The sequence below is a fragment of the Lolium rigidum genome, chromosome 6 (genome assembly GCF_022539505.1).
Source record: "Lolium rigidum isolate FL_2022 chromosome 6, APGP_CSIRO_Lrig_0.1, whole genome shotgun sequence".
NCBI lineage: Eukaryota > Viridiplantae > Streptophyta > Magnoliopsida > Poales > Poaceae > Lolium > Lolium rigidum.
In genome coordinates this window covers 140,941,027-140,957,875 of record NC_061513.1, presented here as the reverse complement: position 1 = coordinate 140,957,875, position 16,849 = coordinate 140,941,027, and the positions used below count along the sequence as shown (strand labels likewise).

Here is a 16,849-nt window from a genome sequence, read left to right as displayed (position 1 = left end):
ATATTCATTTTATTGACTCGTTGTACACATGGTTGCAGCCTTCTTATCTGGAAAAGTTTCCATTCTACCAATCACCACTATGTGAAAGTCTAAAATCTTTTGTGCGGAGCCGCCAGTTTGATTACATTATTATATTTGTTCTTCTGATGAACTTAGTGGCTGTCATTATTGAAACAACGGTATGAAATCACTATTTCTTATAGTTCATCTTCTATATTTTACAGTATTTTGTATAAATATTTGTGTTTTATAACTGCTATACATGGCGGATATGAAACGATGATTTGACCAATAAATATTTTATATGATCTACAGCGGGCATGCATCTAATAGGTAAAACAGTAAGATTTTGGATTCTTACAATGTATGTACCAAAGTTTTGTGAAAAAATCAGTCAAATTTTGTCCAATACAGTAAAAAAACAATTCTTCACATTAGCCATGAGGGAAGGGTTTGCAGCACTGTTCAGTAATAACAGTGTATGAATTTTATGAATAAAGTATTTGTGATTGAACTGAGGAACTTATGAGCCAGAAGCTTGATGTTTTAACAGTGGTATTCATTAACTGTTGGCATGAGCTATCTTAGTTATAAGTTTTTTTGTTGTTGTTTTGTAATTGAAAAAAATCTTACTTCCATGTGCCAGAACAATGAGTTGGTTACGAGATCTTATGGGTTTCACCTCTAGCCTACCTCAACTTGTTTGGGAATAAAGGCTTTGTTGTTGTTGTTGTTGTTGTTGTTGTTGTTGTTGTTGTTGGGAGTCCAAGTCATGAGGCAGATTAATATTAGAAGAAAATTATGAAGTAGCTATATTTCTTTATTTTTTGTTGTCCCCTCTCGTGTGCATGTTTGCTGCTAAGCAATAGCTGGATGGCAGCATAACTGTTAGCTACCCACCTTCCATTTACAATAAAAGATGAAACTATTAAACATGCAATTGCAAACTCTCACTAAGAAACCAGTGCAATCTCTTGAATAGTTAATCTGATCTTTGCAGCTTGATATAGAAAACAGCTCCTCACAGGAATTGTGGCAGGAAGTTGAGTTTTTTCTTGGTAAGCTTCTGTGGTGAACACTGTTTCAACTGTTCCTTTTAAGCAGTATTGTAGTTCTCTGATCAATTATTACCTAACATTGTCTCCATTGGGTAAATATATCATGCCCTAGAAAGCGTGCAGCCAAACATTTGTGATATTGACTGTTAATATACCCAAATTGGTTAGGTGATATTGGTTTTTCATGATCATTTTTCTTTGATATACTGATATGTTGATTCCTGGAGAATTTATATACTGATGTGTTGATTGAAATAATATTTTGCAGGATGGATTTATGTAGCCGAGATGGGACTGAAAATATTTTCATTTGGATTCGGTGCTTATTGGATGGAAGGCCAAAACAAGTTTGATTTTGTGCTTACTTGGACTATATGTAAGTTTATCACACTTTTCTCGTGAGATGAGTTTAAATAGAAGATTTTATCGTTCTCTTCCATCAATATATTTTTATCTTACATGGTCTAGGAAAACATCTGCTCTTAGAAATAGTTTGGTTCAATCGAAATTTTTCATTTTGACGACTCTACAGGATTCATAAAAAGAAAAGAAAGCTGCATCTAGTAATGGTGTACATGAATACATGATTATGGGAAACACATGATGCAGCACAATTATTTTGTCTCATCAGGATCAAGTAATTATCAACTTAGGTATCCATATTTACTATCCAAAGAAATATGTTGGATGCTTCTTGTCAAATTTAAGCTTTTGTCTATCCTGGAGTCATATCTTCCTTCATGCTATCACCGAGAAAAAGTTACCATTGCTTGATTTGACTACTGTATTTCATAACTTGTAAGAACTTCTGAATGGAAGCTAGTATTTCTTGCATTATATTTTTGTCAAAAGAAACTTCTGGAGTATCTAACGTATGATTTCTTTGTAGTTATTGGAGAGACTCTAACTTTTGCCTTCCCTTCAAAGCTTTCTTTTCTTTCAAATGGAGAATGGTAATTTCACTATTTTCGATGCATTACTTCCCAATTTGTTCGGTCATCTCTGTTAGACAAATGTACCTTGTATTCCTATTGGGCCAAAGGGCCAGAATAATAGAATATACACAGAACACCCCCCCCCCCCCAAAAAAAAATCATGGTGGGGACTTTGGAAAGAAAATACCTGTGCTGACCTGGAGTTTGTGCCTTCATGAAGAAGTCTGGTACTTGAAGCTTGGAAGGCATGAACTGGAGAGCCGAAACCTAGTCCTGCACTTGCGCTGTCATGTAAGAAACATCCACACCTATTTGTTCAGTGACCTCATGCTTTACAAGATCTCGAGCAATGCTGAGCGTGTCAGTGCTATTTAGTTAAGAGGAGTCGGTGCAGTAGTACAAACAAAAATCATCAAGAAGGCACCTCAACCAAGTGAAGTGAGCTGTCAAGGTTGCCATAGCCCTCAACTCAGTCTCAGCACTCAGAACTGAAAACTGCTGCTTGTTTCTTTGTCTTCCAGGCAATAATCACAAGCCTAGGTTGCATCGGATTGCGCCTGGAGCTGCAAAGAACTCATAGGAAAGAAGAGGCTGTGAAAGGAGGTTCCACAAGATACTGCAGAATCTGATGGAGGTGGATGTAGTATACTTCTCCTGGGAGAGAAAGATGCCTGATGGTATTGACTGGGTTCATCAAGACTCAAGAGGCGTACCATCAGTGGGCCAAAGGTGATCTCGAAGCACGAACAAGGACATCCTTAGTAATACTTCTCCTGGGCAAAAGGTATCCCCCAAGAATTTATCACTAAGACGCTTCTTCACAAAATCAATGAATGGAGAGTCATCACCGATGATGATCATGTCATAAACATATATAAGAAGAAGGGTCCACCCATGAGGAGAATTGTGAACAAAGAGAGCACGGTCGTGATCACTGTCTTTGAAGCCAGCATCGATGACAACGAAGGAGAAGCACTCAAACCAGGCACAAGGAGCTTGCTTGAGCCCATAGAGAGAACACTGCAGACCAGAAACCATGCTAGGAGGAGCAGGCAGCAGAGTACCCTAGATACGGCTTCTTGCAGACCTCCTCACATACTTCACCATCGATAAAGACATTCTTCACATTGAACTTAGAGACGAACCACTGGCGAACAGAGGCAACGACCAGTAAGATCAGAATGGGAGTCATGCGAGCATCTGGAGCAAAAGTATGGTCAAAGTCACGGGCATACTCCTGCTGAAAACCACGAGCAACAAGCCGACCCTTGTAGCACTGAAGGGAGCCGTTCGAGCGAGTATTGACCCTGTAAACCCCAATTGCATGTGATGGGAGTGATACCAACTGGTGAAGGTCCAAGACCCCAATTCTCAGTGCCCTTTAGGCAAGCAGGCTCCTCTGCTGTTGCTTGCTGCCACTCCTGATGAACGACTGCCTCTTGTTAGGTGGTTGGTTCTAAAAGAGCTGCTACGTAATGGTCAATTCTGCATAGCACTCCGTTCACGAATGGCGTATTCAGGAGCGAGAGACTGATGATTATAATGCAACAGGAACAGGCGAAATCTAAAAGAGCTGAGTGGCTCCCCCCTCAAAGAACTGGAGGGGACTGTGGCAGTGGTGAAGGTGGAATCAAACCTCCAAGATGGGTACCAAAGGATACTGATGGGGGTGACAGTGGTGGTAGTGAAGTCGGCAAACGTCAGGAAAGAGATCGACTAAAGATTGGACGTACTATTGTTGGTGGGGGAGCTAGGATAAGGACGGCTCATCAAAGGTGACATCCTGATGGGTTCCCATCCGTCGAGCAAATAGTGTCATAGCAGCAATAGCTGTTATGCGTAGTGTTATATCCAAGAAATTTACACTCAACTGACTGATAGGGCAATTTGGTGCGGGGCAGAAGAAGAATCTAGTAGACACAATGAAAACACCAAAGATGATACTACCTCCATCCCAAGGCTTAAGGCCTATATTTTTTCAGAAAGTCAAACTATGTTAAGTTTGACTAAGTTTTTATAAAAAATCATTAACATGAAAAGTACAAAATCAATACCATTAGATAGATAATGAAATATATTTTTATATGGTACCTTCAAAATATCATATTTGTTCATAAATTCTTCTAAAAATTTGGTCAAACTTTACTTCGTTTGACTTTCTGGAAAAAAATATAGGCCTTAAGCCTTGGGATGGAGGTAGTAGTAACGAAGAGGCATACTGAAAAGGCACTTGAAATGGGTGCAGCCGTGAAGGACTGAAGAGGGTTGTCGGTTGATGAGAAAAACAACCGTGGCAGCTTCGGACAAAAGATGAGGTGGAAGGTGAGCTGAAGTCATGAGAGCTGAAGTTCTTAGCTAAATGGACAAGAGAATTATTGAAGAGTACTCTGCTTGGCCAGAAAATGATGACGTGCAGTCGAAATGTGCTCACCAGCAGAATCAACACGAAAAACTCGGATAAGAGAGTCAAATTGAGTGCAAACCATAGTAACAAATTATTGATGTATAGAGAGAAATTGACTACAAGAGGAGATAATATAGATCCATGTAAGTCTCGAGCAATCATCAATCAATATCACATAGTATAAATTGCCTCATACATCACAGTGAACAAGATCAAAAGGACATTGAGACTCTATACCACTAGATGGAGGCCGGTCGATCTCCCTAGCCGCCCCTCCACCCTAGCCGCCCCTCCACTCTAGCCGGCGGCCACCCTCTCTCCCGGCGCCGGCGCCCATCCTCCACAACCGACCCCTCTCCTCTCTCCCCATCCGATCTTCGCCCCGGGTCCGGCTGCCAAAGGCAGGGGGGACGACCCAAATCCTAGCCAGAGGCCGACCGATCTCCCTCCTCCTGGCCGCTGCCGCCTCGGGGTCGGCGGTGGCGGCCGCGTCCGGCTGCCAAAGGCAGGGGACGATGGTGGCGCGCCCATGGATTCCCTTTCGCGCGGAGGCGGGGACCTTCAGGGGTGGCGACGGTGGACGAAGGGTCTGGTGGTGGTGGCCTTTGGCTACATCACCCGGATCATGGCGGGGGATGGCGGGGGATGCGGTGGTGTGGCGGATCTTGGCGGGGAGGAAGGGCGGCAGCGGGATCAGGCAGCGGTGGCAAGGTACATGGTCGCGAGGCGGCGGCATTGATGCTCGGCCAGGCTTTCCTGGCGGGCAGCAGCCGTCCGTCTCCGCGTCGTGGGCGTGCGTAGCCGCTATCCCGACGGCTGCTGGCCTCCACCGGCCGGGTTGGAGGAGGAAGATGGACCGTGGTTCCTAGCCATGGCGGCGGCGTGGGGGCCGGCCGTTCCGGCTTTCATGGTGGTGGTCCTAGGGTTCTTCTTTCACGAAGAGATGAGTTCCGAACAGTGCATCTTTTGCCTGGAGTTCACATGATCGGGTGGTATTCGATCGCGCGCACCCATGCTTTTATTCTGTGAAGCTTTGTGAAGCTTTGTTCTGTGTTGACATCAAGAGACTTTCGGTCCATGGTGAAGTCAGAAGCAGAGAATATCATGAAGGAAGGATTGGGGGATTAGCTAAAGAAGGTTCAAGTCTTCGTGATATTTAGGAGCTTGCTTGGTGTTCCGGGATTCGCAACAGTGGTATGAAAGTGGGGGCGACAACACATGTGAAGTTCAGTCGTACCTTTCAGGGTGAAAACCCAAGGTCTGACCTTAACTGGTTGTGCCTGGCAATGACCTTGTTGGAGGCATTGTTTTGAGAGCGGGGACTATCTTCAGGGTGAAAACCTAAGATCTTTGATCGGGCGACGACGGCGCTGGTGCACTGTTCCCTTTTTGGAGGCGTCACTTTTGGAGAGTCGGTATTTCAGGTGTTGTCTTGGTGGTGGATGTACTGCTGTTACTAGGCCTGGGATACAGTGGCAGGACTTTTATTTCTTAGTTTTCTTTTTTGGATGTACTGTCATTAGGGTGGTGCGTTGTTGCAGAGGCTGGGTGTAATTGGTATCTTTTGATATTAATATATTCCCTTTATCGAAAAAGATGGATAGGGTAGTTGCAGCCGTTTGCCAAGCTTGCAACCTGTACAATGTAGAGCAGTGTCTCCAGAAACAGAACCTAAGACATCACTTCCTACAAGACTAGATAACCTAGAACCTGAGAGATGACCTAACGATGCTGCCACTGGACAAAAGAGGCGGTGGAGCTGGTTGACTTGTTGTCCGAGGGAGTGGAAGGAAGGCACAACCAATCAAGTTCCCATACACCCCGAGTCATGGCGCCTAGGACTAGTCCCTACAGAAGCCTTGTGCATCGGTCCTGAACATGGAGAGGAGTATCAGGACTAAGATAAGTGAGGCAGGTATAGTTCGGTGCCATGTGAAGAGAAGCACCAGATTCTAGTAGCATGGAGATGCTAATACCTGGAGGAGGTGGTGTTGTGGAACTAGAAGCACTGGCATCAGGCTCGTGTCCTATGGAAGGGGCAGAGGCTGCGGCAGTAGCTACAGTAAATACCAAAAGGTGTGCCGCCATCCATTGATGTGGGTGGGGTGAGGCGGGCACTTGGGTGGGAGACAAGACTTGAGCAGCCAGAACAGAAGTGGACTGCAACTAAATCACCATTCCCCATTGAACCAATGATTGAGAACCTAGTAGAGACTAGATGCTAGACTAGTCTATGAGTCGGTACTTGCCTTCAAACTGAAAACTTTGGCTAGTCGTGAATACAGCAAGTACATGAGTTAGTACCCGGGAGACTCGGCTCAACTCGTCACGTGAACTCATAATTCTTGCCTCGAAGGTGAGTCTCCTCAGCATGAAGCTTCCAAAAGTGACGGTCAAGGGTGACTCATCGCCAACCATTAATGGGAAGCCTCAGATTCAGGATGAAGGCACATTTAGAACTCGTAGAGACAGGTCATTGGTCTGTTCTTGTTGGAGCTCACAGGAACGACAAGTGTGTTATAGACATCAGTGCTCTGAGAGTTACTGCTGACGCCACAATGTGGGTATGTGATGAAAGAAGTTCTCCACAGTGGCATCACCAGTTGCAGCGACAGAAGCTCATTGAGAATGGCAAGGAACGTTGCCTCGTTGGGAGGCTCATACTGTTGCCTAAGACGAGCCTGCATTAGCTGGGAGGTAGCGGGATATGCCGATGTTCACCCAAAGATCAACATCAATGCTGGTGACAATGATGGCCTTAGTCTGAGCATTGTCATGCAACCAAATGATGTAGGCATCCAGGTCTGCCTGGAGGCCTCCAACTCTGTGTCCTCCAAGCGCCATCAGTGCCATTCAGTGGGATGATAGGCTCAAATGGCGGCAAAGTGGAGCAAGATGGACAGGATGGTTGCCATTCAGAAAGCCCCGCAGCTACTGACCAGCGATGTAAACTTGTATATGCAACACATATTCTGGGAAGTTGGTGCCTTTGAAGTTGACTGTCGGTCATGGAATTCAAAACTTGCCTGCATGGTGGGACACCATGGGATGCCATAGGGATCTGGAGCCGAGTAAGCTGGGGAGCAGCACGAGATGCTTCTGACTTCTGAGCAGCAGGACAAGCTGCTGGCTTGGGAGCAACAGGATGTGCTGCATGGTCTTAGTTCTATGTCAGACCAGAGGTTGCCAAGACAGGGAAGATGCCAGCCAAGTTGATGTCATTGAGCACAGTGTCGCCGTGGTGACCGTCTGGAGCAGCTAGCTCAAGGATGGAGAAGGGCGTCCGGGGTGGCGAGCACGGCAGCGCGGCGTGCAGGCTGCACTTCAGCAGCAGAGGCCGCGAGCTGCAGGGGCAGAGATGCACGCGGCACTACACAGGCAGAAGAGGCAGTGGAAGCAGCAGGCGGTGAAGAGAGTTCCCTTGCGTGCACTGGCAGCTCGATGTGGAACCACAAGGACGATGGGAGGCGTCCAGGGAGAGATGGGCGGAGGGAAGGGTGAGGTAAGGGGCCATGTCGGCTGGGCAGTGACGGCTGTAACCCTAGCCCTCACCTTGCTCTGGATACCATGCTAGACAAGTGAACCTTGTATTGCTATTGGGCCAATTGACTGGAATACACACAAGTACATACAAAGGAGGAGCTACACGGCTGACTATTACACTTGGTGAAGTCGTCATAAATATAGACCAATCTTTCTAGTACCTTTAAGTCTCTTCTGGAACCAAAATGAATGACCTTCATGTGCAACATTATTAGAACTGGCATTGAGGTCAAAATCAAGCGGTAAACTGCATGCTATATGAAAAGGCCCACAAGGCTAGAACCAGGCCAACTAAACAAACTACAGTATTGTTTTTAATATGATGGTTATTTCGGTAGAGTGTAGTTTGATTCCATCATTACAGAAAACTGCAACCATAAATATACCATGCGGAGCTATATGAAATGATGTCTTGAGTACCTGATTGAATTATTTAAAATAAAATGTTTCGAGGAGATATACATCTGAAAGAATCTTAGAATTTCTTGTTTTCTCAGTCTTAACAATTTTCCCATCAGATATTTAACTTGTTTTCCTTTGATGTTTGTCTAACAGGATTCGGTATCTTCTCCTTGGAAGAGTGTTGCGTTTAACAAGAATTTTGCTGCAAGTTCAACGTTTCAGAGCATTTGTTGCAACATTCCTTACTCTGATGTCTAGTTTGATGCCATACTTGGGGATTGTGTTCTGTGTTCTTTGCATGTACTGCTCAATTGGTTTGCAGGTTGGAATTCTTGCATACTCAGTTGATTGAGTTGATGATTCATTTTTTCCTTTGGACGATTATCTGCGACATACAACAGTCTGATTAGTTAGGCCAGTGATCGCTATTTTTTCTTTGTTCACAGCTTATCCATGTACTAATTAACTTCTGCTCTTTGAGTTCAATTTATCCCAATCTGAACTGGGCAAATTAACTGTTGAGTTACCACACTTTGGACATCTGACTTACTATTTGTCAACTGATAGTTTAGTATCTTCCATTTGCAGATTTTTGGGGGCATTGTGTATGCAGGAAACCCGATACTCGAAGAAACTGACCTCTTCAATAATGAGTATCCTTTTTTGTTCTTGATTCTCTGTCGGGATTCCACTGGGAATTGTGTATGCACCTACTACCCATACTGTCTTGGATTGGTAAAATAATGTCAGTCTAAAAAGGGATGTTCCCATACAAATTTACATGAAACAACAATTTGATGCTAATGGCACACCAAAGAACCATTTTTTCTTTCAAAAAGGAAGTTAAACCCCCGGCCACCAAAGAACCATTATACGAGGAAATAATACATTTGTAAAAAAAATAGCAAGCCAAAATGGACGGGAAAGTATGGTAATCGTAACTGCCAGGTTACCAGCTAGTCCGCTATTGACCTTGCTATGGTAACCTTTTGAATCCCTATTTTCTTAGCCTTGGTCATGGCCCACATAACTACTATACTGAACCTTGCTATTGACCTTGCTATTGACCATGTTTTCGAAATCTATTAATTTCACATAAGTTTTGCATTTTTGGCCTTGACATATTCAGCTATCTCCTTTTTAACTTCAATGACTATCCAAGTGGTATGGTAACTCTCTTCAATTTGTTAGTGATGGGCAATTGGCAAGTATGGATGGAGGTAAGAATATTGCTCTTTCTTAAAATGAGCTAACATGGTCAGGATTGTGCCTAATGCCTTAAACAAGCTTTAGAAGACCTCTGTTAATTTACGGAACAAATCTTTGTATTTGCTAACCTGTGTTTCTTTATCCTTCTTTCTCATACTTTCAGAGCTACAGGCAACTGACTGGAAGTTCTTGGAGCCTGATCTATTTTGTCAGCTTTTACCTTATATCAATATTACTGCTGCTTAATCTGGTAAGATCTTGAACTTTCACTTTTTTGTTCATCCAACTTATGACACAATTATGAGAATTTCAATGGCATGCTTTGACCTTTGTTGAGAAGTGGATACTTCATAGAATTGTAGCTTGTTATTTAATCTTATTAGATGTTTAGTTACTGATTATATAAACTGTGCATTGTTCTCAGATTGTAGCATTTGTGTTGGAGGCATTTTTTGCCGAGATGGAACTGGAGAAAGTTGGAGAGACTGATATCCAGGTGAGATATTTATGCTACTACATATCTGGATTGAGATGGCTGATATTCTTAGTATACTTTCCATCCCCTGCAGAATCCTACAACTGGAGGAACAAGAAGATCCCGGTCTATGCGGTAATCCACATCATTATTATTTTCTGTTATATAATAACATACTGTGGCAGCTTTGCAGCCTTACCATTTACATGTTGGAGTGCTAGGTCAAAGGGTAACACAGTTGATATTCTTCTGCACCATATGCTGTGCAACGAATGAAGGATCTCAAAACTCTTGAGCAATATTCCATCCTCATGGTACTACCCTGCTTCTCACTCAGAACTTCTATGTAGTTGTCGTAAAACTATTGACTTCATGACGTTAGATGTTCATATGTGACTCCATATTAGATGCTAATAAATCATTTTTACTCTGTATTATTATTTGTTTGTTGCCTTTTTCTTCAGTAGATTACTGGATAGGTACTGGGCATTAGTTCACCCACGTCATTTGCATAATTACATTGTCAATGTTGCGCTTATAAGCTGATTATGATTTAGTAATTTTTAAAACTAGCCTTATTTTTTCACTTTGGTTCTGCAAGGATGGAAGCAAGAAAATGTAGGAATGATTTCCTGATGGAGAAGGTACATAATTATTACCGTCAGTATTTCCTGAGCAATGGAGTGATTTTTTGTCTGTAACAAGGCGATAAATTTTGGAGTAGTATTGGAAATGAACTCTTGTGCCATTCACTGTCCAGAAACACATCGTATTTGTACTGGCCAGTATTATACTGTAATACTGTTGTCTCAGTAGATTTCTCTGTACTCCCTACTTCAGTCAAGATACCTGACAGTTTATTATTTTCTGATCTTTGACCATGTCAAACAAGGAGCGAGAAAAGAGGAGTACAAGCATCAACCCAAAGTGTAATTAGCGACTCTTATATCTTCTAAAACAAAAGCAATACCGAAAATCAGTAAGATGCTACAGGATTGTGGCAGATTTTTCTGTACTTGTTACTATTTCAGTTGAAACACTGCACATTTCTGGTCTATCTAAGCATATATCTCCTATCCCAAAATTTGGAAATAACCCCCTTTGCCATGTCTTCACATTCCTCCATTTTTTTTGTATGGAACCGTTTCTCCAGATTCCACTGGAAACAAAAACATTTGTCGGGCCTCTTCACTTCATGGGAACAAAGTTTCGTTCTCCTCCTACATGGTTTGCTCTCTTGCAACTTGCATTTATGTCCTGTTCCCCTTCTCCCTTTTTTTCGTACTTCCTACGTGTATTGTCTTGCAAGTTACATTTATGTCCTGTTCATCATGGAAAATGGAAGGAGAGATTGTGCCATTGTGTGGCTACATGTGTCTGACAGCTGGAAGATGAAGTAGTTGGCGAAGCTTGATAGTGATAGAATGGCCAATGATTCATATTACAATTACAGTTTAGAATCATGTCCCTGGGTTTCAAAGTGTCCAAGGTCAGCCCTTGGGGCTCTCTTTAATGCCATGATTTAGCATCTTGATTTGAGGGATATTACTCGGTCTGGTAGGAAACTTGGCAGCCACAACCTGGGTAAAATAGCAATGCGAAATGCAGGACGGGAAATTGGCACTGCTGCCTACCGTTGTGAGGCTGGTGCTAAAACAAATGTATACAATTTTTAGCCGACGCATCCCGGTATGGCAATGCCAAATAAGCCAAGCGAATAAAATCTGCGGTTGGGTTCGTGGAAACTTAAAATTTGACGCTGGTGGCAAGCGGGTTTGGAAAGAGAAATGAGAATATTGTCATTGCACAGATCCTGCATATCTTGCTCGAGTGATGCGGTGGCCAATCAGCGAAGATGACATACACACAACATGGCCAACTGGTGAGGATTATGCGTGCATTCATGTCTTCTTAAAACGTCGATTGCATCCTTATCCAGCAAAATGTGGAGGAGCATATGGACGAGACATGAAACAATACAATACGTGGAGGTACATTTTATTTGCTGAAGAGGAACGACCCTGTTTTAAGTTAGAGCCTAGAGGTTAAAGAGTAGCGACCAACTCGTATCCACCTGATCTCCTCTGAGATGGAAGCGACGCGGTGCCTCCAAGCCGCTGCTGCAAGAACACCAACATGGCTAGCAATGCTGCTCCGCATGGTATGACGATGTCCCACGCAACACCAAAGAGGTCGCTGCGAGGGCTGGCGTATATGTCGGAGGGGTTTATGCTTGGCTCGTAGATCTTGGCCCTGACTACATCATACACATGAGGCATCACGCGGGTCATGGTGCACCCTATGTAAAACCATGGCGAGAGTGCTCGAACTCTTGAAGCTGCCAAGGACGCGTTCAGAATCACCTGAGGGAGCAGGAAGCCGTCTAGTATCAGTCCTGCGTATGACACGAGGTCCTCCCAGTCCCAGATCGTGGTTGGCTCTTCGCCGACGCGAACGAGGCGAACGACTTGTTGGTCCTCGCTTCCGGCATGAGCGTTGATCACGTGGATGGTCGCGGCCAGGATTCCTCCGAGCAAGTACAACGGTAGGCATATCTGCAGCACAATCCTCTCCGACACGATGACGGGTGACGACGGCGTGGTTTGGTCGGCTGATCTCTGGCGGCCGGACCACGCCAGCTGTAGGAGGCGCAGCTGCAGGACGAAGGCGACGAGAATAGGCGCTCTCAGCATCGCCTCATTCATCTCAAGCGACCCGCCCATCGGGTAGGCAAAGTACCGACTCCTGCTCTTGAACATGGCCTCAAAGTTGAGCACGAGAGGAGTGAGGTACCCCAGTGTGAGGATGGCGAGCATGGTGATGGACGTTCCTGCGGCCGCCTCAGGGTTCTTCTTGGTGTGGAGGATTTGCAGGACGGCGAAGACGCACGACAGCGTCGTGGAAGCCACCAGCATGATGCTCTCCAGGTCCATCCTCGAAATTGCCGCCGACACTTGGTCGGAGTACATCCCATACAGAGTAATGTCGATCTTCTCGAAGAAAAGAGGATCGGTCTTCTCTCTGAGGCTGCTGAATACTCCTTTGCCATGCCCTTGTCCCCTGGCTTCAAGGGAGGCAAACTGCACTGTCACAAGTATCTGACAGTCGGTCGAACTGAGATTGCGCTCTCGGCAACCGATCATGAACAGGAGGCCCCTCTTTGGATCATAGACACCCTCTGCTAGGATTCGCCGTTCTTGGAGGTGAACTGAGTAATTTAGCACATTGCTAGGACGCACCCAGTTGTCAGGTGGAGCATTGTGGTGTATGTCGTAGCTCACGCTCAGCAGAGGATCCTGCTCCGCCTCAACAAGCTGCGAGAAAGAATCATCGGCGGCCAGCCTATCGCCGGACACCATTGCCGAACCAAGTGTGACTGGGAAGGCTTGTCCGTGGCCATCGCCCTGCTGCTGGTAGAAGTCGAGCACGAAGTCACGGTAAGTATAGTTACCCGGGAAGGAGTGAGACTCCTTGATCTTCTCCGTTTCTATTTTCAGACGATAATGCTTCTTGGCCTCCTCAAGCATTGTGTCGTTGTAACTGTACTTCACATCTGAGAGGTTACTGCTTCTGTGGTTGTCGGAGTCGTCGATGCTCGACACTGTTATCGCACCACTCATAAGCTCAGTGACGTCGTTGTTGCCCGTCGAGTTCCAAAGCTTCCCAGCCACGAGGCTCCGGCTCCGCATCGTCCACACGGCCGGGAACCAGAAGCTCATCCTGATCCCACACTCGTGCTCTCGCACCGCCAGAACAGATGGAGCCAAGGGCGAGCGCACCACCCGGCACGCCCGGAGGCAGAGCACGCCACGATCCCGGTCCCAGCGCCCCTCGGCCACCACCGCCTCCTCGTCGACCACGAAGCGGCGGCCTCGACGGTAGTAGTACCCGTGCCTCTCGGGCCCAGTATCATTAGAGAACCCCACATATGCGCGTACAGTGTCGTCGTCCGCAGCGCACCGCACCTGGTTGATGTGCATCTGCCTCAGGAGGCTGGCGCCGTCGTGCTCTTGCAGCCTGTAGGATGTCACGAGCTGTTCTTTCAGGTGAGCGCACCAGGCGGAGCTGTTGACGCCGAGCGCCTGGAGCGAGCCCCTCGCCTGCTGCTTCGGTGTGCCGCAGACCACGCCCTCCGATTTGTACTTGTAGTCGTCACCCTCGGCGTACGCGAGGAGGTGGATGATGCCCAAGTCATCATGCCCTTCTAGTGTGCCGGTCACGAAGGGGTCGGTGAGTGTGGGAGGACTGGGGACGTGGAGGCGGAGGGCGATGTCCTTGTAGAGCTTGAGAGATCCGTCGGCAGCAAGCTCGGTGCCCGTGCCGACCATGCAAAGCTGGAGCGAGGCGGAGGAGTAGTAGCCGTCGAGGAAGAAGGAGATGGACCTGGACCTGGACCTGCCGATAGTGTAATTATGGCTGCGTCGACCGCCCCGGTATGGTTCTCCGCGGGGGCCTTTGATGGTGAGGGTGGCGGTGAGGTGGGCAAGAGCCGGGTCGCTGGTGCGGGAGGCGCCGTGGGGGAAAACGGAAAATGAGCGATATATTCTGTTGTAGAGGTCATCGCCAGTGGAGAAGAGACTGTCTGCGCCTCCAGAGAAGCCTCCAGAGAAGTAACCAGAGGATATCTGGAAGGAGCGGGTGAGTGAAAGGACGTCGTCGTCCTCGGTGTGGCTGTCGGAGGCGGGTTTCAGGGAGGGGCAGAGGGCGGAGTAGGAGGAGGCGGTGAGAGCGGCGGAGACAGTGCTGGTGGACACGAGGAGAAGGAAGCAGAAGTGGTAACTGTGGAGGTTGTTCGGTGATGGTGGCGCCATTTTTAGGCTGTTGGAGCTTGTTAGCTTGCTGGGAGCTCTTAGCTCTGGAAGGAGGAAGACGAAGGATGCGCCTGCGACGGGTTTATAGTTTATAGTGGTAGTATAGCTGGGTGGAGTGAAATGAGAGAATGGTAGCTGCTCAAGTTGGAATTGCTCGACTTCTCTTGGACCATTGGTGGCTGTCCCATCTAGACTGCATGTATATGTCATTTTCATGGAGGAAAATGGAACGAAACACTATCTTGTGGTTGTGGCCATCACTAGCAGTGTCTTCATCAGGGAAGATAAAAGCAGTCAGCAGTGAGAGTAATGGCCAATAGGTCCTACAGACTTATCCTGTCATGTTATTCAAAGTAAACGGTCAACGCTCAACAATTTCGATCGTTTTCCTTGACTGAACCCCGCGGACTCTTGGAGCCCTGCTAAGTAGTGTGTATGCGATTTAATTAGCGGAGGAACCAACAAAGCGTCCCAGCGCTACAGATTACTCCAGTTCAGAAATGATTATTGTGTAATCCGAGAAAAGCTTTGTCAGGAGCTTCCCGGTACCTCTGTGCATGCCGGAGCACAATGCGGATTGTTCACATATGTATTATTGAAGTCTGTCAAAATATATAGCCTAACCATTTCTATGAATTTTAATTTCTGGTTGAGTTGACTAGTGCATTAATTTAATATAATAGTGTATCTGCAAAAATAATTTTAATATAATAATAGTGGAATCAATAGATCTCAAGTTTAAAACTTGACAAACACACTATTAAACATGAGATAGTTGCAGCCGATAATTTGTTTGGGTGAAGAAGGATGATAGTGACGAGGGGGCAGCGGTAATGGTATTGATGAAGATGCTATGGATACATCGGATGCCAGGATGGGACCTTCGGAGGCCGCCATTCCGCAGATTCAGCCCGGAAGTTCTGGCACCGGGGGTAGGAACACGGGCAGCTAGCTTTGCGGTTACTCTTTTCAACTCCAACCCGCAAACTCCTCTTGCCAAAGCGGTTGTGGTCAAGCTTCGGGTCATTAGTCCTGGTCTAGAGAGACAGTCTCCACCGCCTCGGTCTTTTGTTTATGCTGAGGAGCTTCAGAAGGCTTTGTCTTTGGCTACACCATAGTCTTCCTCTCATATGCATGATGTGATGTCTACGCACCCTTTTATTTTTGTAGACAATGTTGAGCCTCCAAGTGCAGAGGTTTGTAGAACAGAAGCAAGTTTTCCTTAAATCACTACTAGAAAAAGGCTTACCGCCGGCGACCTGAAAAGGCTTACCGCCGGCACCTTCGGATTCGCCGGCGATAACCTCGCCGGTGGTAAGCACTTACCGCCGGCGTTCTCAAATTCGCCAGTGGTTACTGGCCATTACCGCCGGCGTTTTCCCTACTCTCATAGTCATTCGCCAGCGGTATCAGTTTTGGCAAATAAAAAAAAACATGGTGAGCTGCGCATCTGCAGCGCCAGGCTGTGTAAAAGTTTACATCAAGGACCCTGAAAAGAAAGAAAAAGCGATCAAGTCCATCTCCTGGCTCCCGATCTGGATCCCGCCGCCACACGCCACCGTCCCGCTCTACGACGACGACGGCCATCTCCTTCACGGGTCCCACCGGAGTCAATCGCTGGTGGTTGACGACGGCGGCCTGGCGCCGGCGGCGAGCGGAGCGGGCGCTCCCGGCAAAGCCTGGACGCGCGACCAGGCGCGTTGGACGCGCGCCGACGCGGCGAGTCGAGGTTGGCGGCGCCGCACGAAGGAGGTCGCCGGAGCAGCCGTGCCGGCGAGCAGCGCGGCAGCCGGGCACGGGTGCGCGATGCTAGGGCGAACCAGAGGGGGAGGGGAAGCTCGTAGGGGCGCAGGGGAACCGGCAGCTCACCGGGATCCCGAGGAGCAGCTCAGAGAGGCCGGAGGGCATCGCAGCGGCCACGGCAAGCTCGGCCGTCCGCGGAGAAGAAGGAGGCGATGGCGGCGATTCCGGGCGCTCCCGCTCGATTCCTTCGACGGGGAGGTCGAGGACGA

At 46.9% G+C, this 16,849-nt stretch overlaps 1 protein-coding gene and 1 pseudogene across 1 annotated transcript; one reads left to right on the top strand and one right to left on the bottom strand.

Annotated features, from left to right (window-relative positions):
- LOC124660669 overlaps positions 1-10,335 on the top strand; it is a 35,653-nt pseudogene extending 25,318 nt beyond the window's left edge.
- Positions 10,336-11,909: 1,574 nt separating this feature from the next.
- Positions 11,910-14,971, bottom strand: LOC124660668. The gene has a single exon (XM_047198493.1). The coding sequence runs from the start codon at positions 14,835-14,837 to the stop codon at positions 12,072-12,074; it is 2,766 nt and encodes a 921-aa protein (XP_047054449.1). The 5' UTR covers positions 14,838-14,971; the 3' UTR covers positions 11,910-12,071.
- Positions 14,972-16,849: the final 1,878 nt, after the last annotated feature.

Excerpts from the sequence above, each read along its gene's own strand:
- LOC124660668 (XM_047198493.1), bottom strand. The coding sequence starts at position 14,837 with ATGGCGCCACCATCACCGAACAACCTCCACAGTTACCACTTCTGCTTC.